The sequence below is a fragment of the Salvelinus sp. IW2-2015 genome, linkage group LG19 (genome assembly GCF_002910315.2).
Source record: "Salvelinus sp. IW2-2015 linkage group LG19, ASM291031v2, whole genome shotgun sequence".
Classification (NCBI taxonomy): domain Eukaryota; kingdom Metazoa; phylum Chordata; class Actinopteri; order Salmoniformes; family Salmonidae; genus Salvelinus; species Salvelinus sp. IW2-2015.
The window spans coordinates 3,826,872-3,849,675 of NC_036859.1; the positions used below are offsets into that span (position 1 = coordinate 3,826,872).

General features: G+C 42.1%; 1 protein-coding gene across 3 annotated transcripts in view; it reads right to left on the bottom strand.

Moving 5' to 3' along the window:
• LOC111979026 (far upstream element-binding protein 3) overlaps nucleotides 1-22,804 on the bottom strand; it is a 58,069-nt gene that overhangs the window by 12,384 nt on the left and 22,881 nt on the right. For all 3 annotated transcript variants that reach the window (XM_024009309.3, XM_024009308.2, XM_024009310.3), the window contains exons 8-15: nucleotides 20,096-20,194; nucleotides 19,862-19,966; nucleotides 19,645-19,747; nucleotides 18,939-19,039; nucleotides 17,908-18,049; nucleotides 6,234-6,394; nucleotides 3,551-3,621; nucleotides 3,372-3,457 (exon numbers count right to left, since the gene is read on the bottom strand). In XM_024009309.3, the coding sequence (XP_023865077.1) occupies nucleotides 3,372-3,457; nucleotides 3,551-3,621; nucleotides 6,234-6,394; nucleotides 17,908-18,049; nucleotides 18,939-19,039; nucleotides 19,645-19,747; nucleotides 19,862-19,966; nucleotides 20,096-20,194 (868 nt within the window). The remainder of the gene's footprint in view (nucleotides 1-3,371; nucleotides 3,458-3,550; nucleotides 3,622-6,233; nucleotides 6,395-17,907; nucleotides 18,050-18,938; nucleotides 19,040-19,644; nucleotides 19,748-19,861; nucleotides 19,967-20,095; nucleotides 20,195-22,804) is intronic.

Below are 22,804 nucleotides of genomic sequence, written 5' to 3' on the forward strand. Positions count from 1 at the left end.
ACCCGAAACACACCTCATTGGCCTTCCTCTGGGTGTCAAGAGGACGTCAGAGGAAAAATATCTTGTTTATCTGGGACTGACGTGAAATGAGAGCTAATTCTTTGGCGTGACCGACAACTTCCGGTTCTCTAAATCGTGCGACTTGTAGCTGCAATTGTCTTCTGTTGTGCGGCCATTATGGATGAAAACTATCTCCGTCTCGAAGTTTGTTTGATACATGTGACCAGATCATCGTAATGTATGTTTTTTCAATATAGTTTAATCAGATTATTTGAATTTTTTCGGGAGTTTTGTGGTGTTCCGTTGTCTGATTTTATTTACGTTTGAGAGATCCGTGCCACTCGACCAGTACCTGTGCTAAATGGAGTGGGAAAGGAACAATTCTGAACGGAACCAACGACTCATCTTGACAAAGGACACTTTGATCAACATTCTGATGAAAGATCAGCCATAGTAAGACCCAATTTACGATGTTATATCATATCTGTTGTGCATGTGAACTGGCCGTGGGCGCCTAGCCGAATCTGCCTGGTATAGCTATGCTAATTTAGCGCTACATTTTGTTTTCGTTATAAAACATTTMATAAATCTGAAATATTGTTTGGATTCACCAGATGTTGGGCTTTCAATATCTGTACGCTGTGTATTTTTCTGAAATGTTTTAAGATGAGTAATTCGTTATATGACGTTGGTCTCTGTAATTGTTCTGGCTGGGTCAGCACTATTTCAGATTGCAGCTGCAATGTAGAACTGTGATTTATACCTGAAAAATGCACATTTTCCCCCCAAAAAACTATGCTATACCATAAATATGTTATCAGACTGTCATCTTATGAAGTTGTTTCTTGGTTAGTGGCTATATATATTTTTATTTAGTCGAATTAGTGATAGCTACTGACGCAGGAAAAAACTATTGGGAGTAAAAAAATCGTGTCCTTTGCTAACGTGGTTAGCTAATAGATTKACATATTGTGTCTTCCCTGTAAAACATTTTAAAAATCTGAAATGGTGGCTTTATTCACAAGACCTGTATCTTTCATCTGGTGTCTTGGACTTGTGATTTAATGATATTTAGATGCTACAAGTTACTTGTGACGCTATGCTAGCTATGCTACTCAGTGGGGGGGGGTGCTACCGGATCAGGGTTGGTGACTCGTGAGAAGTTAACAGCTTCTACCCCAAGCCATAAGACTGCTGAACAATTCATCAGATGGCCACCCGGACTATTTACATTGACACGCCCCCCCATTTGTTTTTACACTGCTGCTACAAACCGTCTATTCTCTATGCAGTCACTTTATCCATACCTACATGTACAAATTACCTCGACTAACCTGTACCCCAGCACATTGACTCGGTACCGGTACCCCGTGTATATAGCCTCGTTACTATTATTTTATTGAGTTACTTTTTATAATTCTTTTACTTTCGTTTATTTAGTAAATATTTTCTTAACTCTTTCTTGAACGGCATTGTTGGTTAAAGGGCTTGTAATTAAGCATTTCACGGGAAGGGCTACACCTGTTGTATTCGGCTCATGTGACAAATACAATTTGATTTGACGACACTGTCCTCCTGCACCAGCTTCGAACACACACCAAGATCGGCCCCTGCAACTCAAGCAGGTAGTACAGTTTCTGACTGTCCAAAGTTATATTCACACTGTCCGCATGCAGTTCTTATATTAATGCATATGCGGTATTGCAAACAGACTTGTGAAAACTACGCAGCTTTCCAATTGCTTCTTAATATGCATCTACATGTTTTCTATTATAACTTTGTGAATCTTACTCTCTGAAAAAAGCTTGTTAGTTGAGGTACTTTTTTTGTGTGCAAGCTGTATCTAGCCACTAATGCTAAATCGACTAAGCTAAATAAATGTGGTATTCAATTATTTTACCAGATAAATTGACTGAGAATACATTCCTGTTTACAGCAACGACCTGGGGTATAGTTACAGGGGAGAGGAAGGGGGGATGAACGAGCAAGCTTCAGCGGCCAGCCAGCAGTTGGATGCAGGGTGGTATGCTGCTGGCAAGAAATTTGGCTAGCTCACAAACGTTAGCTATCTAATACAGACTGGTACCAGTGGTGGTGTAGATCTGAATGTTTGTGCAACGACATGTTCTGAATGAAACTCCTCTGCTTTTTGATTCATTGCATTGCAAAACACCATATTCCAAGAGTCCACTCTATTCCAAACATCGAACTAGAAAATGATATTTCCTTAAGAAAAAGTGTGCTTGCTTGTCTTGAACTATGGTTGTGAAGAAAGTTGTCATGGGGGTTTAAAAACCTTTGTAGTTGTAGTAGTAGTAGTAATGGTGGTAGGTTACTGACTGCAGTAGTTAAGTAGAGGTACGTAATTGCAAGTCATAACATCAATCTTTCGCGAAATATTAGTTTGTCAAAATCGTGCAGCCCTAGTTCATTCCCACCTAAACACGTTGAAGTCTTATGCCTGGATGGTGTTTGTGGTGGTTTGTGATGGTGTTTAACACTAGCCAACCACACCTACTGCTGGGTCAGAAACATCTAAACATGAACGCATCTCTCCTGTCCTATTCAGACTCTATTAGGCACCGGAGTGAAGCCCCCCCCCAAGGGACAGATTTATGATTAGCTTCCCCTCCCCCAATCCTAACATTAACCATTAAGGGGTAAATGCAAAACTGACCCAAGCACAGCAACCTCTACTTCACTGATTACTGAGCATTGCCCTGAGATGATGAAATACCCTGGACAATTCAAACTCTTGACTTATCTGCTTGTAAGCATTTATGAGTCTTAACTTCTTACATTTGAGAGATATTTGTAAGACACTGAAATTAGCCACATTTTGCAGAGTCCATCTTTATATGTCTATTTCATATAAACTCTGTGCAAAATCCTCTCAAAACTATGTTAAAGCTGAGGAAATATCGATATCAAGGTATTGCTGTAGAGTTTAGMCTGGTGGAGCCAGCCTGATCGCTGCGTTCACCTTTGGTTTCAATGGTGAATGCCACTTGGGCTCCCAAGTGGCGCAGCGGTCTAAGGCACTGCATCTCAGCTTGAGGCGTCACTACAGASAACCTGGTTCGAATCCAGACTATCACAACCGGCCGTGATTGGGAGTCCCATAGGGCGGCGCACAATTGGCCCAGCGTCGTCTGAGTTTGGCCKGTGTAGGCCGTCATTGTAAATAAGAATTTGATCTTAACTGACTTGCCTAGTTAAAAAAAGGTTAAATGTATATATATATTTTTAATGCAGAGATCAGGCTGGTTCTATCAGGCTAGCAGAGTTGATGTTAATCGCAAAATACAAGGGTTGCCAAATGTTTACAGGCTGTGCGCTTATGACGAGCTGTAGAGCAAAAGGTGACTTACTGGGGTCCTGCTGGCCTTGAGGCTGCCATGTTTGATAAGTAGTCCCCCATCCTCCTGTCATGAAGGTCTGGGCTCCACTGCCACAACTTATCAAGACAGAAAGCAGAAAGAGCTACAGCAACACAAAAGAAAATGCATATAGTAACAACCGACAGGGGCGAACAGAAAGTGTGACTTACTTTTGATGAGTTGCAGGGCCTTGAGTGAAAGGGCTAAACCCAAAATTATTGTTGCTCACGATTCCTGAACCCTGAAAAAAAAAAACATACATTCAACACTGTTAACYAGAGTAAATAACACCAGGTTGAATACGTTGAAATCATGGCAGTATTTATTTCGTCGACTAACAGTTAATAATTAAAACGTTTAGAAAAGTTAAACAATTTGCCTAGGTAGCCCTGTTGACTAATCGAGACAGTCTTCTGACTTATCACTAGAATCGCCAGGCCTGTCAAGTCTATAAGTATCTGCTAGAGAATGTTGGCGGGCGGTGTCATTAGCATACGCCTGGCATCGATGGATCCCCCCATTCTAACAGTCTAATAAACATACACGTATACAGTGCATTCGGAAAGTATTCAGACCCCTTGACTTTTCCCACATTTTGTTATGTTACAGCCTTATTCTAAAATGGATAAAAAACATATATMATGAAATACTCAATCTACACACGATACCCCATAATGACAAAGAGAAAAGTTTTTCTTTCCTTCTTTACATAAGTATTCAGACSCTTTGCTATGAGACCCGAAATTGAGCTCAGGTGCATCCTGTTTCCATTGATCATCCTTGAGATTTTTTTACAACTTGATTGGAATCCACCTGGGGTAAATTAAATCGATAAGGTCCCGCAGTTGACAATGCATGTCAGCGAAAAAAACCAAGCCACAAAGTCAAAGGAATTGTCCATAGARCTCTGAGACAGGATTGTGTCGAGGCACAGATCTGGGAAAGGGTACAAAAAWGAAATTCTGCAGCATTGAAGGTCCCCAAGAACACAGTGGCTTCCATCATTCTAAAATGGAAGAAGTTTGGAAGCACCAAGACTCTTCCTAGAGCTGGCCGCCCGGCTAAACTRAGCAATCGGGGGAGAAGGTCCTTGGTCAGGGAGGTGACCAAGAACCCGATGGTCACTCTGACAGAGCTCCAGAGTTCCTCTGTGGAGATGGGAGAAACTTCCAGAATGACAACCATCTCTGCAGCACTCCATCAATCAGGCCTTTATGGTAGAGTGGTCAGACGGAAGCCACTCCTCAGTAAAAGGCAAATGACAGCCCACTTGGAGATTGCAAAAAGGCACCTACAGGACCCGTAGACCATGAGAAACAAGATTCTCTGGTCTGATGAAACTCTTTGGACTGAATGCCAAGCGTCACATCTGGAGGAAACCTGGCACCATCCCTATGGTGAAGCATGGTGGTGGCAGCATCATGCTGTGGGGATGTTTTTCAGCGGCAGGGACTGGATTACCAGTCTCTTATACACATCTAGATGTGTATAAGAGACAGGCATCATGCTGTGGGGATGTTTTTCAGCGGCAGGGACTGGGTTACTAGTCAGGATCGAGGGAAAGATGAACGGAGCAAAGTACAGAGACATCCTTGATGAAGCTCAGGACCTCAGACTGGGGTGAAGGTTCACCTTCCAACAGGACAACGATCCTAAGCACACAGCCAAGACAATGCAGGAGTGAGTGGCTTCGGGAMAAGTCTCAATGTCCTTGAGTGGCCCAGCTAGAGCCCGGACTTAAACCTGATCGAAAATCTCTGGAGAGACCTGAAAATAGCTGTGCAGCGATGCTCCTCCTCCAACCTGACAGAGCTTGAGATGATCTGCAGAGGAGAATGGGAGAAACTCCCCAAATACAGGTGTGCCAAGCTTGTAGCATCCTACCCAAGAAGACTCAAGGCTGTAATCACTGCTAAAGGTGCTTCAACAGAGTACTGAGTTAAGGGTCTGAATACTTATGTAAATGTTATACTTCAGTTCAGAACATTTCAAAAAATCTTTTTTTTCTTTGTCATAATGGGGTACTGTAGGTAGATTGATGAGGGGAAAAAACTATCTAATCCATTTTAGAATAAGGCTGYAACAAAATGTCAGGGGGTCTGAATACTTCACGAATGCACTGTATGCTATCAGAAAAACAATAATTTGGTTGTGTTTATGAAGGTCTTAGGTAACAGAATAAAAACATTTTAAAAATAAATAGCATTTTCATTAGTTTGTTAAAAACCAAAAACCACTAGTTCAAGAGTTAAATCCATCAAAGAAATCCATTATAATTTAGTTTTGGCAGGTCTAAAGAAACATTGTGGAAATAAGAAAATGTATATTTTAAATCAGATTATGTTACTAGTCCGTGCTTAGTGGTCTGAGAAACACTGTCGCACGAGTGCTGAACGCACGGACAGTGCTGTTATTCAAAAGTGACGTTTGGAAATAGAGCTGCACCTCTTGAATATTGAGTTATTTGACAGAGGTAAGTGTCATAGAATCTGCAAAATATGCTCTTTCTGATACTATATAGAACACGTTTTACCTGCATGTGACTCAGACAAATTATTTGCTAGAAACACGAGTGCCAACGCTGACAAATAGGCATGACACAAATGTAAAGAATTAATTGCATAAAGAAATATTCGTGAAAATATATTTTCAGGACAAGATATGAAAGCAAGTCATTTATTGGTTGTATCAGACTCTGTATTGTGCCATTACGTGTGCCTTTACGCATTAATTAATTCAGTGAGGAGAGAAATACGTGGGGWACAAAATCAAACGCCGGTGGCCATTGGCCTACGGCAGATCTAGTGTTCAAGGCACTTAGGCTTGGGGGAACTTTTTAAAACAACTACTTACTCCGATCTTGTCATCGATGAGCTGGCGTGCTAGTTCCATCTGTTGCAGGGTGCCTCTGATGGAGAAGATGCGGACATTGGGGTCGGTGTTGTGAGGCGGGTTCCTCTGCAGCTCCACGTGGGCTCCAGACTGCTGGTTGATGCTCTTGATGGTATCTCCGCCTGGACAGACAGCACATAACATCACATCACATGAGACCACGCACGGCTGGGAATAACACATCCTTGGTCATTCTTTGACAGCGCCCTTGCTGTTTTGTATGCAATAGGGTTGGGCCGATATATGATATCGAGTATCGTCAAAATTTGACCGAGTCAATATATGGGTGAGATATCGTAATGTGCAAGACGATTCTCTACTTGAAGTTTGTAAATTAAAACAGTGCAGTTCTCTCAGACACCAGGCAGGATGGGTCCATGAACTCATGCTGCTTATGCCAAATCCAGACTCTGCCATCAGCATAACTCAATAGGAACCGGGATTCGTCAGACCAGGCCATGTTTTTTCACTTCCGAATGGTCCAATGTTGGTGATGGCGCGCCCACTGGAGACACTTCTTGTTTTTAGCTGATAGGAGTGGAACCCGGTGTGGTCGTCTGCTGCAACAGTCCATCGTGACAAGGATTAAAGCCATTCTCCATTAACCTCTATTATCAACAAGCTGTTTTYGCCCACAGGACTGCTGCTGACTGGATGTTTTAGGTTTATCTAGGGTTTACAGAGAATTGTGAGACAATGTAGTGCAGGAGGGTGGCGGTTTCTGAGATATTACATCCGGCGCGCCTGACACGACGATTATACCATGCTCATTGTCGGTTAAGTCACTCTTTTGCCCATTCTAACATTCAATTCAATAACATAATTTCTCGATACCTGTCTGCCTGCTTCATATAGCAAACTACGGCCACATGGCTCACTGTCTGCGGGACAGTTTCMTTTTCAATTACGGGGTGGTGTACCTAATAAACTGGTCACAGTGTACAACACCAGTCAAAAGTTTGGGCACATCTACACTACACTCAAAAGTTTGGGGTCACTTAGAAATGTCTTTGTTTTTGAAAGAAAAGCAATTTAAAAAATAAAATAATTAAAAAATCAAATTKATCAGAAATACAGTGTAGACATKGTTAATGTCGTAAATGACTATTGTAGCTGGAAACACCTATCTACATAGGCATACATAGGCCCATTATCAGCAACCATCACTCCTGTGTTCCAATGGCTAATGGTGTTAGCTAATCCAAGTTTCTCATTTTAAAAGGCTAATTGATCATTAGAAAACCCTTTTGCAATCATGTTAGCACAGCTGAAAAATGTTGTTCTGATTAAATTAACAATAAAACCCGGCCATCTTTAGACTAATTGAGCATCTGGAGCATTAGCATGTGGGTTTGTACAGAACAGCGCAAACTGGCCCTAAGCAGAATAGAAAGAAGAGTGGGAGGCCCCAGTACACAACTGAGCAAGAGGACAAGTACATTAGAGTGTCTAGTTTGACAAACAGACGCCTCACAAGTCCTCAACYGGCAGCTTGATTAAATAGTACCCGCAAAACACTAGTCTCAATGTCCACAGTAAAGAGGCGACTACGGGATGCTGGCCTTCTAGGCAGAGTTCCTCTGTCCAGTGTCTGTGTTCTTATGCCCATCTTTAATCTGTCTTGAAGCTGTCTTTTTCCATACATCACACACACAAACTGTTGCTACTGCACCACTACCTATGCAACAACTACCTCTCCCTTGACTCAACTTCAATGTACCCACCTGACTTATATATATAGTGACTTATATATAAACAATATCACTATATATTTTACCGTTCGAATCCAGTCACTATCTTACAAACCACCATCTAGCTATCCCATGCTACTGTACCGCACCGATACCGTAGAGCAGGTATTTCCAAACTGGGGTGCAATGCCTTCAGGGGTTTCGCCAAATAAAAATGTGATTCACATTTTACATAGTTTTATGCCTTCACATTCTCAAACAGTCCATTTATATTTTACAACGGGGCTATACATTTAGGTGAGTTTTTTCCCCCCTCGCCTGAGTAGCCTCGTTTCACTGTCAAAAATAAAATGAAACCATTTAGTGTTCAGTGAAATAACACAATGTCAAATACAGGTAGCATAATCAAATAATTAACATCCAATCACATTAACCGYTACTCTCTCGCGGGAATTCCACTAACGGTCCGTATGTAGCCAAACGCAGCTGCTGCTCATGTTGGGATCTGTACTGATGGCGCAAAAGCCATGACAGTTGCTCCCGACGCCACTTGGGTACACTGCAGCATCCACCGAGAGGCTCTTGCTGCCAAGGGAATGCCTGACAGCTTGGAAAGACGTTTTGGACACTACAGTGAAAACTTTAACTTTGATAAAGCAAGGACCCTGAACTCTYGTGTATTTTCTGCATCATGCAATGATATGGGCAGCGACCATGTAACGYTTYTACAACATACAGAAGCCCGTTGTTTATCAARGGGCAAAGTATTGACACGTTTCTTTCAATTGAGAGACAAGCTTAAAGTTTTCTTTACTGAMCATAATTTTCACTTGTCTGACCGCTTGCATGATGACGAGTTTCTCACACAACTGACCTGTGTTTATTCTTGCCTGAATGATCGGAATCTAGGATTACAGGGACACTCCTCAACTATATTCAATGTGCGGGACAAAATTTAGGCTATGATTAAGACGTTGGAACTCTTCTCCGTCTGCATTAACAAGGACAACACACAGGTCTTTCCATCACTATGATTTTTTGTGATCAAATGAACTCAAGCTTACAGACAATGTCAAATGTGATATAGTGAAGCACCTGAATGAGGTGGGTGCGCAATTACGCAGGTACTTTCCTGAAACAGATGGCACAAAAAAATGGATTCGTTATCCCTTTAATGCCCTGCCTCCAGTCCACTTACAGATATCTGAACAAGAGAGCCTCAACGGAATTGCAACAAGCGGTTCTGTGAAAATTGAATTTAAATCAGAAGCCACTGACAGATTTCTGGATTGGGCTGCGCTCAAGGTATCCTGCCTTTGCAAATTGCGCTGTTAAGACACTGATGCCCTTTGCAACCACGTATCTATGTGAGAGTGGATTCTCGGCCCTCACTAGCATGAAAACTAAATAAAGGAACAGACTGAGTGGAAAATTATTTAAGACTGAGACTCTCTCCAATACAACCCAACATTGCAGAGTTATGTGCATCCTTTCAAGCACACCCTTCTCATTAACCTGTGGTAAGTTATTCACAATTTGATGAACAAATAAGGTTTTATATTTAAGATGGTTAAATAAAGAGCATAATTATTGATTATTATTTGTGCCCTGGTCCTATAAGAGCTCTGTCACTTCCCACGAGCCGGGTTGTGACAAAAACTCAGTCATTCTTATGTTTAATAAATGTATCGTATAGTGTGTGTGGCAGGCTTACAATGATGGCAAAAAACAACATTTGAGAGTGCGCTGACGATGTTGTTAGAGGGGGTACGCAGCTGGAGGATGAATGTTTGAAGGGGTACGGCACAATAAAAAGTTTGGGAACCAATGCTGTAGAGAATCCCCTCGGGAACCCTCTCTTTGACCCTGAAAGTAAGGGAGAGTTGTCACAATCTCTGGAACTCTCCTAGAAGGCTCCCTAGTAACCTCCCTAACAACAGAGGTGTGAATTGCCCTCTACTGCAAGACAATCGTTAGGCTCTGGTTGGGTGATGGTAAGCTACTTGATGCAGCCTGATAATCACAAATGTCTCCCTAACTCCCAGGGTCAGAGAGATGGTCCAGAGGGAATTTTCTACAGATACTGTCAATATATTATTACGGATTTCATCTGTGAAATAAAAGTCATACATGTTCTTCATTCCTCAATTGTAAATGTTAAAGTCTACAATGTATCATTATCCCTCAAAACAATTTGAAGTGATAATACTGTTTCTGGTCTCGTTATACATCCATAGCACAGGTGTCAATTGGGATTTTTCAACGCTATGTGTTGCATGTATAGTACGGACTATTTGATCTTGTACACATTGGCAACTAAAAGTAGAATTGCAGTATAAAAGCAAAACATATATAATGAGAAAAGGAGATATAGAAACTAACGGAAGGGAAAGGTGACGAGCCATGGGTGGAAGGTTGTTCAAAGGATTCTGATGGCGTCATCTGCCTTCTTGAATCCAGCATAGACATCAGTGGGGGAGGGGTAGTTGTTGCTCTTTAAGCCTCAAGTCTATATTGCCAAGAAAACAAACGGAAGAAGAATAAAGTCAGCTCGCTGTGTGAAAGCAGAATAACACTAGGTAGGCCTACTAACGAACATATAGGTGACTAATGAATGACATGTGACTCGTTTCAGGAAACTAGGCGTATGTCGTGAGTCACTACTTCACCGGAGAGCCATTTGAAAGTTTCTTTGCATCAAATATGCGTTTTCTTTTAGCAGAAATGCCTTCTGGAACATGTGAACTTTCATGTGCCTTAATAACAAACTTGTATGCCATCTGTAAACATGAATAAAATTATTAAATTACGAGCCTAGTTGGTTTAGCCACAGAAAAAGCCAGCAACCTTCCCACTAGCCATGATTGGCTGAGATAATGAGTGGGCTGGACATGCCGAGAAAGGAGATCAGATTGGTCTGCCATATAGAAGGCTTCTGTCTATTTGAGATGGTCAGTCTGTGTTGGTCGAACGCGGCTTTTAAATAAAATGTATTGTGTAATGGAGCTGCATAAGTGTTGACCTCCAAAAAGTGGAGTATGATCGCTAAAGAGATGGAGAAAACACCTGTCTCCGGATTACATCTTCAAACTATGGGCAACCATGGCATGGCATCCGTGACAGGGAGACGCGTCCATCATGCATGATGATGTATACGACGGGTAAGATAGTCTAGCTAGCTACATTTTCAGATATTACACATTTCTAATTTTGAAAGAAAGTGGTTTCATTTCAAGCTAAAGTGTACTGTTAGCTAGCTAGCTAACTTTAGCTGACTGGCTCCCTAGCTAACGTTACATGTATGATATTATTTGTATCCAGAGCCGTTTGCATGGCTAGTTAGAGCCTAATGTTAGCTAGCTAACATTGAACCTGGTTTGTTAGCTACCACTATCAGCAGATTCATGCAAGGCGTAGTAATGTCATGAGTTGGCACTATGTTCATTGTTRTTTAACTAGCTAACGTTAGCTGGCTGGCTCATTAGCTAATGTTACGTGACGTGTATGATCTTACACGTTGTTTACCTAGCTAGCCACATGTCTTAACAAGACTCCACTATGCAAGTAACCATTTCGGGTGCGTTAGTAAATTCAGTCCGAGTATGCCAGAGCGCAGAATAATTGATGACTTTACTAACGCATAACGCTCGTTGAATATAGCCGGCGTCAGTAAACGTYGGCAAAAAAAACATAATGAAATTGTTGCCAGCAGAGTTGGTTGGGTTGTTTTCATGTTATCCAGAGGTAAACAAATCATCGGYGAGAGCGTCAAGTACRCGCTCTGAGCGATCAGTGAGCGAAACGAGATGGGTGGGGCTAAAGCTTAAGAGGGTGTGAACGATGCTGAATGGGTGTAGACAAAGAGCTCTTCACTAGGTACTAAAACATTCAAAAAACATTTTCTCAGTGTATGATATACCATTTTGTAGCTCTGAGTCTATACTTTTATCCAATGTAAAAAAAAAAAATTTTTTTTTTTTTAAATGTTGCTACATAAGACTGATTTGAGCCGGTCGGTCACATATTTGACACAGCCTATGAATACTGTAACGCTGGGAAGTCTATGTATAAAAATAAACTATCACTACTTACTTTACTGACAGCTGGCCATTAGGCCCCTCAGGCCGAGGTCTCTTCTTCCAGTTTATTTTCYAGTTTATTTTTGGCACATGGAAAAAAGTTTCTACATCGGCTGGGTTTATGAGAGCTGGAAAATCATTGTCACTGGTTACACAGAGTAGGGTGGGCTCGCAGATCAAGGTCTCAATTGCCGGACAATTCTAGATTTTGGGACATCTGCCTGAGCCGTTGCCTGCTTCATTTCTCTGGAATCCTCCATCTGTTGAAGTTCCTTGTCTGTGTATTTCGGTTCAAGTAAATAGGGCACGTCTGCAAATTCGAACATTTCCTCCTCGTATTCGTAGTCACACAGGTCGGTAGCGTAGTAGTTTGAAAGAAAAAAGTATTAGTTAGCTTAGAAGATTAATCGACCGACAGCTAGCTAGCAGCTCAGTGTTTACAGTGGACATGTTGTGGACAGGCTAGTGTGCTTCTGAAACACGACCCACTAACTTACACGCGCAGAGTAGCCACTGAGGTATTAGCAGGAGGGAGAGGAACGAGGGAGTACACGTGCATGCATGCCAATACGCGCACGCTGGAAGTTATCGGTGTGGAATAGTGTGCTTGTATACAAGTTTTTTTATACAATTTATTTTTTAGGTAATACGTTTTTTGTCCTCTATCAACTTACATGGGATTTCCTCAAAGCCCCATTGTGACATYACTTCGATTCACTGTAAATGCAATAACGCAACTCTTGACACAAATCAGCTGCTTTGACCACTTTGCAACAACTTAGACARAAMGTTTGTGTTTACACTGTCGTCTGCTACTCAAATCTGCTGTTTGAACAAGAAAATCTATATTCTGATAAATAGTTACAGCTGTTTTAGTAACTGAATCAACAACATTTTCTGTAACTTTTTTTGCAAACAACTGCGGTTTTGTCCACTCAACCAACAAGTTAGAGAGTATGACATCTCTCACTACTCCTCTGCTATTCAAATCTGTTTGCCGATCCAAAATATCTGCTACGGATCTAACAATACAGCTGTTTTAGTAACTGCGTTAACACATTTTCAAACTTTTTCCAAACAACTGCCGTTTTGACCACTCCCCCAACAAGTCAGACGAAAACAGAGGGTATGAAATCGTCACCGAATTTTCTGCTCGTCAAATCCGAAAACGGATTAGGAATAGTGTCTACCAATTTGTAGATCGAGACATTTTAAACCCATCAACTGTTCTCTTTCTAACAGCAGTAAGTCATGTCAGAAGCTGGCATATTCATTTTTTACCAACAGCTGTAAATTCCAATAAAACTACAGCACAATTTCAAGTTCACTTTCTTTGCTTTGTCTAACACTATCATGAATCTAGAAAATACRTTTTGTGGGTCAGAGTGCAGTATTTAGTTAACATTAAAGCATAAACCTACTGTATGTCAGCATGATTCTCACACTTGCTTTAGCCATAAGGGAACAGTGTTGCCAAGGCTACTGTTGTCTAGCAACGCTTGACTCGCAGGAGACAATGTCTTCAAAGATCTTCAAATTCCCATGATTAGTCGATGTGTTTCAGACCAAACAGCTAGCGCTTAGATTTTGAATGCTTTCCCGGTCTGGAAGACGGAAATGAATAAGATTTCTAAGCTCACTAGCTTCGTTCTCCTTCTCAGGATCATTCTCCATGCTCTAAATAACTCAACTGGCTAGTTTTCCTGTCTCTAAAGAGGAGGGTGTGCTGTACCCCTCTGATTGGATAGAGAGAATTAGGAACAGCTTCTACCAATAATTACAGCGGTTTGTCTACCAACGGCTCTGTGTCATCATTGATCAGCTCAAACGGAACCGTTGCTATGGATACTCTGACGCAGAGGGAAAAAATGATGACGAGGGTTAAGAGTGACCACAATTACTGACCTGAACCACACAACTGCTGACCACAACCGCACAACTGCTGACAACAACTGAAAACACAACTACTGAACTACTGACCTAAACTACTGACCACAACCACACAATTTCTGACCACAACCACTGACCACGCAAAATAATTATTATTATTAGTTGTATGCTACTCCACTTACGTGTAAGATAGAAATGCCATTCAAACAATACAACATGTAGACTGATCTGGATTAATCTACTACTGACCACAACCCCTCAACTACTGACCACAACGTCATGCCCCAGAAATATTTACATTGGCATAATAAAAAAAACACTAACAGTAACTAACAGTATTTCTGCAGCATTGAAGGTCCCCAAGAACACAGTGGCCTCCATCATWCTGAAATGGAAGAAGTTTGGAACCACCAAGACTCTTCCTTGAGCTGGCTGCCCGGCCAAACTGAGCAATCGTGTGAGAAGGCCCTTGGTCAAGGAGTGTGTGAGAAGATGAAATGTGATGTTAGTCWTCTAAATRAGAAAATGTTTWTTTCATGTAAAGTTCATCCAGTCAGTGGCCATTCCCCCGTGAGCACAGACATTATACCCAAACGTCATGGAACGCCGCTTTCCACAGAGTTAATAAAAGGACTCGTGACAAAATATAGATTTAGKCAAGATAACGCAGGGACGGGGTCCCCACGTTGAAATGGCTACCACTCTATAGACCAAGCAGACTAAGGCGTGAGCCGGAGTTTTAGACATAAGTTAGTGGATGGCTGAAAACGKTCTACTTTTAAACTAGGACAAAACAGAGATGCTTGTTCTAGGTCCCAAGAAACAAAGAGATCTTCTGTTAAATCTGACAATTAATCTTGATGGTTGTAAAGTCGTCTCAAATAAAACTGAAGGACCTCGGCGTTACTCTGGACCCTGATCTCTCTTTTGACGAACATATCAAGACTGTTTCAAGGACAGCTTTKTTCCATCTACGTAACATTGCAAAAATCTGACATTTTATGTCCAAAAACGATGCAGAAAAATTAATCCATGCTTTTGTTACTTCTAGGTTAGACTACTGCAATGCTCTACTTTCCGGCTACCCGGATAAAGCACTAAATTAACTTCAGTTAGTGCTAAATACGGCTTCTAGAATCCTGACTAGAACCAAAATATTTTGATCATATTACTCCAGTGCTAGTCTCCCTACACTAGCTTCCTGTTAAGGCAAGGGCTGATTTCAAGATTTTACTGCTAACCTACAAAGCATTACATGGGCTTGCTCCTACCTATCTTTCCGATTTGGTCCTGCCGTACATACCTACACGTACGCTACGGTCACAAGACRCAAGCCTCCTAATTGTCCYTAGAATTTCTAAGCAAACAGCTGGAGGCAGGGCATTCTCCTATAGATCWAAATTTTTATGGAATGGTCTGCCTACCCATGTGAGAGACGCAGACTCGGTCTCAACTTTTAAGTCTTTACTGAAGACTCATCTCTTCAGTAGGTCATTTGATTGAGTGTAGTCTGGCCCAGGAGTGTGAAGGTGAACGGAAAGGCWCTGGAGCAACGAACCGCCCTTGCTGCCTCTGCCTGGCCGGTTCCCCTCTCTCCACTGGGATTCTCTGCCTCTAACCCTATTATTGGGGCTGAGTCACTGGCTTACTGGTGCTCTTTCATGCTGTCCCTAGGAGGAGTGCGTCACTTGAGTGGGTTGAGTCACTAACGTGATCTTCCTGTCTGGGTTGGCGCCCCCCCTTGAGTTGTGCCGTGGCGGAGATCTTTGTGGGCTATACTCGGCCTTGTCTCCGGATGGTAAGTTGGTGGTTGAAGATATCCCTCTAGTGGTGTGGGAGCTGTGCCTTGGCAAAGTGGGTGGGGTTATATCCTTCCTGTTTGGCCCTGTCCGGGGGTTTCATCAGATGGGGCCACAGTGTCTCCTGACCCCTCCTGTCTCAGCCTCCAGTATTTATGCTGCATTAGTTTATGTGTCGGGGGGCTAGGGTCAGTTTGTTATATCTGGAGTACTTCTGTCTTATCCGGTGTCCTGTGTGAATTTAAGTATGCTCTCTCTAATTCTCTCTTTCTTTCTCTCTCTCGGAGGACCTGAGCCCTAGGACCATGCCTCAGGACGACCTGACATGATGACTCCTTGCTGTCCCCAGTCCACCTGCGTGCTGCTGCTCCAGTTTCAACTGTTCTGCCTGCGGCTATGGAACCCTGACCTGTTCACCGGACGTGCTACCTGTCCCAGACCTGCTGTTTTCAACTCTCTAGAGACCGCAGGAGCGGTAGAGATACTCTTAATGATCGGCTATGAAAAGCCAACTGACATTTACTCCTGATKATTATTTGACCATGCTGGTCATTTATGAAGATTTGAACATCTTGGCCATGTTCTGTTATAATCTCCACCCGGCACAGCCAGAAGAGGACTGGCCACCCCTCATAGCCTGGYTCCTCTCTAGGTTTCTTCCTAGGTTTTGGCCTTTCTAGGGAGTTTTTCCTAGCCACCGTGCTTCTACACCTGCATTGCTTGCTGTTTGGGGTTTTAGGCTGGGTTTCTGTACAGCACTTTGAGATATCAGCTGATGTACGAAGGGCTATATAAATMCATTTGATTTGAGTATAGATCAAGAACTGATTAATTAACATAGACCTATTAATCTTAAACAGTCAAATAACTTTCTGTGAAGGACGTTATTTGCGGAACAGCTCTCTCTGCCATGTCTGTTTCCATCCACGCAGCAACGCGCACTGAACGGTCGCAACTCGGAATGTGTTTTCTTGCTCGTCAATGCGCTCGCACCTACTACCATTCCAGAGATCAAATCACGTGCGGGCAAGAAAGTGTTCTCGCTTAGTTGACTAAACGCTGTAGTTACCTACCTTTGTCGTAATGAAACCTTAGCTAAGGCTCTAACCACAAAATAATAGCAAAGACAGTACAGTATTAAGAAAGGCTAAAGCTGCTTCTCCAATAGATATCCCCGATCACACTTGAGGGCGATGTCTTGGCGACGTTGGCTAGCTAAGCTCATTGCGTAGAAACAAGTCATCGGGTCTAATGGTTGTCTCTCGCCGAAATGAACATGTGCAGGCTGTCAAATCAAAGGGCATTCCTTCGAACTAGTTGTTTTTGACAAAAATGGGGGGGAAAAAGTGTCAGTTTGTCACTTTCACAAGGTTGAAGCAATAACATGCTTAAAACTACTTCAGGAAAATAGTTCTAGGACTACGGGGGCAGTAGAGAGAAATGTGGTGGTGTTTTTGTCTTACAGTAACATTATACTATGCTATTATATTTGGTTGTCAAGTAGAACACTATCATTATGTGATCTTGAAGACATTGATACAACTTTGATCTAACTTTATTAAATGAGCATTATCCCTCTCATTAGGCACTTTACATAGGCACCGAATGTCACTTTTAAAAGCCATATACACGTGAGTGCAGGAGGCGGTGGGGAGAGGGGGAGACTGGCCACCCAGCTGCTTCTGGCATAGACTTCCTATGGGATTGACGCACGTTGCGAAAGTGGTCTGGGAGTGGTCTGAGTTGGGAGGGGAAAACAAGCTGTTATTGGCAGAGAGGTTTGGAACTCTTTCTGATTGCTCTATTACCTCATTTACCACCTGGTGATGTCACCAGGCAGGCCAAAACTCCATCCCACCAAAACAGGCAGAAACTTCAGGCGGTCCATTCAAACAGCTCTTACCAAAAGTTTTTGACTGCACTGGGCCTTTAAACGCAACAGAAACCCAATACATTTGTGTAGGCTTCAGACAAACATAAATATTGCTTAGGCCTACATCTGCTAATAACACATGCCATAATTACAGCATCTGGCTAAAAGATGAGAAAAGTTGTGTAAATACTCAATCCATATTTTCTATAATGGTTCGATACAGTTTTAAGGGAACTTCAGACAGCTCCGAGGTTCTACGCTGCCCTAGCCTGCTTTGAACACTGAGGGACTGAGTTGCAGTACCTTTGCCGATCACCAGACCACACTTGTCAGCGGGTATTGTGTAGGTGACCTCCTGCAGTCCCCCTGGTGAGCCCATGCCCCAGTCCCCGCGGCCTCGTCCCCTTCCTCTTGGTCCTCCAGAGCCCCCAAAGCCATCGCGCTCCTGCTCCAATCACACAGAAGATAACTTTATTATCCCCATGGGGAAATCTTCTTTGCAGCTCTGTTCATACATTAAAACATGTCATCRAGCGAAGACAATGGACATTTCAAGACAATTACAGACAATAAATACAATGASAATATAAAAGTTAATGAGTGATTCATAATGATAAAACATACAATTCATTATCTTCAAACTTCTTACATACAGCAAGGAGACACTCACCAGGTATTATACCCCGGGAGCTTAACCCAAGCATGGAGTGGAATTCTTTTACAATGTCCTTGTGATATATCACWGGTAAAATATTTGAATATATTCGATAATGTATCTTATCAATCCTGTTAATTGCAAACGTGTTCTTTTGCTTGAGGTGGTCTGCACTTACAAAGAGCCAAACGTAGGACTAATCTGTTAGCTGTATTTGACTATGAGTTGCAGTACTTATTTRCAGATCTAAATGGTAATTGTTTTGTATTGGCCACCTGAGCGATACACGCCAGAAAACAAGCAACAYGGTACGAGTCCAAAATGGCACACTATTCCCTACATGGTGCACTACTTTTGACCTGAGCCTTATGGTCGCATGTCAAAAGTAGTGCACTATGTAGGGAATAGTTCGTAATTTGGGAGGCAAACATAGGTCAAGACGCAGCATGTGGAAAAATAAATTGACTGGAAAACAAGGATCACGAATGGTATGTGTGCTTGCTTGGTGTGTGTTCTGTGCCAAGTGTGTGTTTGCTTGCGGTGGTGTGTTTGTGTGTACACTCTACTTGTATGGAATGTGTGTGTTCTGTGCAGTGTGCGTGTGTTCTTTGCTCTGAGTGTTTACTTGAGAGGTATTTGTTTGTTCTGGGTGTGTGTGTGTGTGCATGCATGTGTGTACCTGTGCTGTTTGGATGAGCTCGTTGATGAGATGGACAGCATGCTGACACCTGTCTGGTTGCCCCATCACTTGGGCGATGCGCTCTGGGCTGATGCCATCATCTGTTGGTGGGAGGAGGAAGTAGAGTACGCACTAAGCCAACAGTGGTGACTGAAAGTAGGAGTGCGTTCAGTTCGATTCAACGTTTGCTACGTTGCATGACGGTTTGTACTGAACGACACGTTTACCCAAAACGGTGCACGCCACTCTTCAACAGCCTTTGATGTACATTTGCTTCCGTTTGGTGGGTTTAGTTTATTAGGATCCCCATTAGCTACTGCACATGCAGCAGCWACTCTTCCKGGGGTCCACAAAAACTGGTGGGTGAGGTGAGGTGTGGCCTGATAAATATGAGTGTGACCATTTTACATCTCAAAACTTGTGCAGCACACTATACGCTAATCACCTTCTGGGATACCATAATCAAAGCTTATCAACTCGTCGTTCAGTTTCCGTAGAATTGATCACATCGTTTTGTCATTCTGAATACACCCCAGATACGGCACACACAAAGAATCAAAGTCCCCTTTCCACATACATACTTGGTTATGGTATGATAAGAAACAGGGACAATTGCATTCGGCCTGATATAATTACATCGCTACAATGAAGAGAAACCCTCCTCCATATGACACGCAATACGTAAAAAGAAACGTTTCGCACGCACCCGGTTTGAATTGGATCCTCACTCCAGAATCAGCCTGGATCTTCTTGATCATCTCGCCACTCCTGCCGATGATGATCCCCACTGCAAACCTGGGCACAGCTACCTATAGGGAGGGAAAAGGTCAGAAGCACGTGAGCTCAAACATCAAGGGTGCGTTTAAAATGTCACGGGACGCGAAATTCACTGGACATCCGGTGCATGCACATTACATTCTTACATCCAAAGTACTTCCGCCTAATCTTGACGCAAAGTCGTTGCGGCTGCTGCGGAAGTCTCCCTGGTCTTTGTCGCGGATGATCTCGATCACAAACTCCCGAGCTTGCTGTGGGGAGAAGAAAGTGATATTCACGTGACGGTGTGTGTWTGCGCACCATGGCAGTCGATGCTCCCCGTGATGCAGCAGTCTGACAGTAGTTGCCTTGTGTAACGTTAGTCTGGCCTCTCGCCTCACCTGGACCTTGTAGGGATCCCCAGTGATTCTCAGGGGTTTGTCCGCCCCGGTGGGCATGGGGCCGTCCTGGATCATCATCATCTTCACTCCCATTCTCTCCTGACACACACACACACAAACACACAAACGGTAAACATGTAGTAGAGCCCATTCCTGAAAGCTAAGACTCACACCCATGTCTTCTGTTTCCCTCAAAAGCCATACAAGGCTCATAAGAACAGAGGGTGACAAATCCACACAGAATGAAATGAATTGATACTCTTATAGATCATACACAAAGATTGCTTAATCATTATGCCTGGTGTTTTCCTGAACTTTCAAATACCTTTCAATCACTTCAATGCATACTACCTTCAGACTGAAATTTTGCTCTGCTATTTATAAGATTTGAGATAAAATGGCAATAAGTCCAGCAATTTTAATTTTTTATTTTATTTCAGATACCACCAAATATCCTAAAATAGACAATCAATCGAGTTGATGGTCCATGTTATACTATCTTCAGAAAAATCTATGTTCGAGAGTTCAAATGACTAGACAGGAATGCATTGCATTTTGCAAAATAGTGAGGCCCTTCTGTTGCAGAGATGGTAAAAACATTTTCTATTTTAATAGGGTTTGGAACTTGAAAATATTAGTCTAGAGCCCTGACTATAGGCTGCTGCTTTAAGATCTGACAGAATGAATCAAACCCCCTTCTTAGGGTAGCCAATATGAACTCCATGTAAAAATGTCAATCTAAAATGTGAACTTGAGAAATATTGCTTTGATAGCCAAATCATCCGTTTAGATTATATGAAGCAATTTGACTGTGTGACCTCCCCAACCCTCTTCTCCAATTGGTATGGTGGCTTGCCCAGTAAGGTAGTTTCACAAAAGTTGCTCCCTCAGAAATATTAGTGACTACCACTGACTAGGGCTGTGGCGGTCACAAAATTTGGACAGCCGGTGATTGTCAAACAAATAACTGTCAGTCTCGCGGTAACTGACCATTAACATAAACACATTTAGCATCTCCTGGCTTCCACACATAGCCAAAAGCCATCGATGCAGACCTTTGGAACATCTACATTTTAAAAAGTCTAATAAATACATATTTGTTTTTAGACAGGTCTAAAGGAACATATGAAGAAAATGTAGTCTATTTCAGAAAACAGAACAGCATACTCTGACTTGTCCTTATGTTAGGTCCTGATCTGGCTATGCCAAATACTGTGGGCTACACTATTTAATTTAGCAGATAAGATATGCTTAGAATTCTTGCTTAGAATTATTTTATAGTATGAAGAATGCAATTGAACAAAGCTGAATAATATAAATATTTTCTCCAAAYGATTTCAAGGAGTGAGCACATGCAGATATTCTGTGTTGAGCGGTTAACAATGAAAATGGGTAATCCTATATGCTTAATTTTGAGTTAYTAATGTAACTTTAGTTGTTCTACAAACATTGGGCTAAAAGTTTTGATTTTTAATATATTTTAAGGCTGCATGATGCAACTAATGATGATTTGAAAAAAGTTACTTCAAAAAGGCATGAGCTCTGCTTTATTTTTTGAGCAGGCTGTACACACTTCATTAGTCTCTTAAATCACAATTTGACAAGCACTTGATAATGCCTCGAATTTCACAGCAGCATCCCTTGGTGTGGCCGTAACGCATCCTAAAAAAAATCCATGCCTTTTGCGGCCAGTGGCCGTTGTGCCCTTGGCTCGGAGAGCTGCGTTGTGCCCTTCTCCCAGAGTGCTGCACGCTCCGAAGCACCTCTCACTCACGTGGCTCTCACTCACGTGGCTCTCACTCACGTGATCGGGTTTTTCTAACAGGCTACAAGTGAAGACAGACACGCAAATGTGTGCGTCCTTATCCAATTCCGAGGTGCATATTGAAGATATTGGAAGAACTGTCCACATTTACTTTGTCAGCCAACAAGATGAGTAGGCCTAATGAACAGCAAAAGCACTAGCCTGTGTCAATCTACTATCACTCACCATCGTACAATAGTTGACCTATTCTGTGAGAGAAATAAATATTCCAAACATAGTCTGGGAACAGTTGTGGGATGCGATAGATCCCAAATTAATACAACCACCTGCATCAAAAAAAACTTTTTTACGCAATATGGCTGACGCAACAGATCAGAACTTACAGCTTTAAATGTTGATAAACTATTAGGCTATTTATTTATTTCCATTATAAGCGCAGCAATGCGCACAGGGAAGAAGGCTGTAAGCGCAAATGTTCCATTAGAGGGAAAATACCATTATCAAATGCGATTATGCATGTAATGCTTTTATTATAAAGATGTATTTTTATTGGAAAAATGTACTTCCCCAAACTTGACTCACGCGCTGCTTATGTACGCCACTTAGTCTCTACACCCCTTGTAAAGCAGATTAATGTGCTTAATTTTAAGAAGTTATTTGGCCACTTTTGTTGTCATACAAATCTTAATAAAACATATAGGCCTATGGGCTAGGCCACTATGATTAAAAATAGTAGCTAAAAAATAAAAAAGGCTTTGTTTCTTGCCTTGTGCTGGGCATCATTCACAAGTGATAATATATAATTAACAAGGGATAGGCTGTCACCCATCAGACTATTCTTGATTTGATCTCGTCTTTACATATACTAAATAATATGTGTGAAATTTGTTTTGATTTAAAATGGACCATTATAATGCACGTCTCAAAACAGCGGCAGGGGAAAA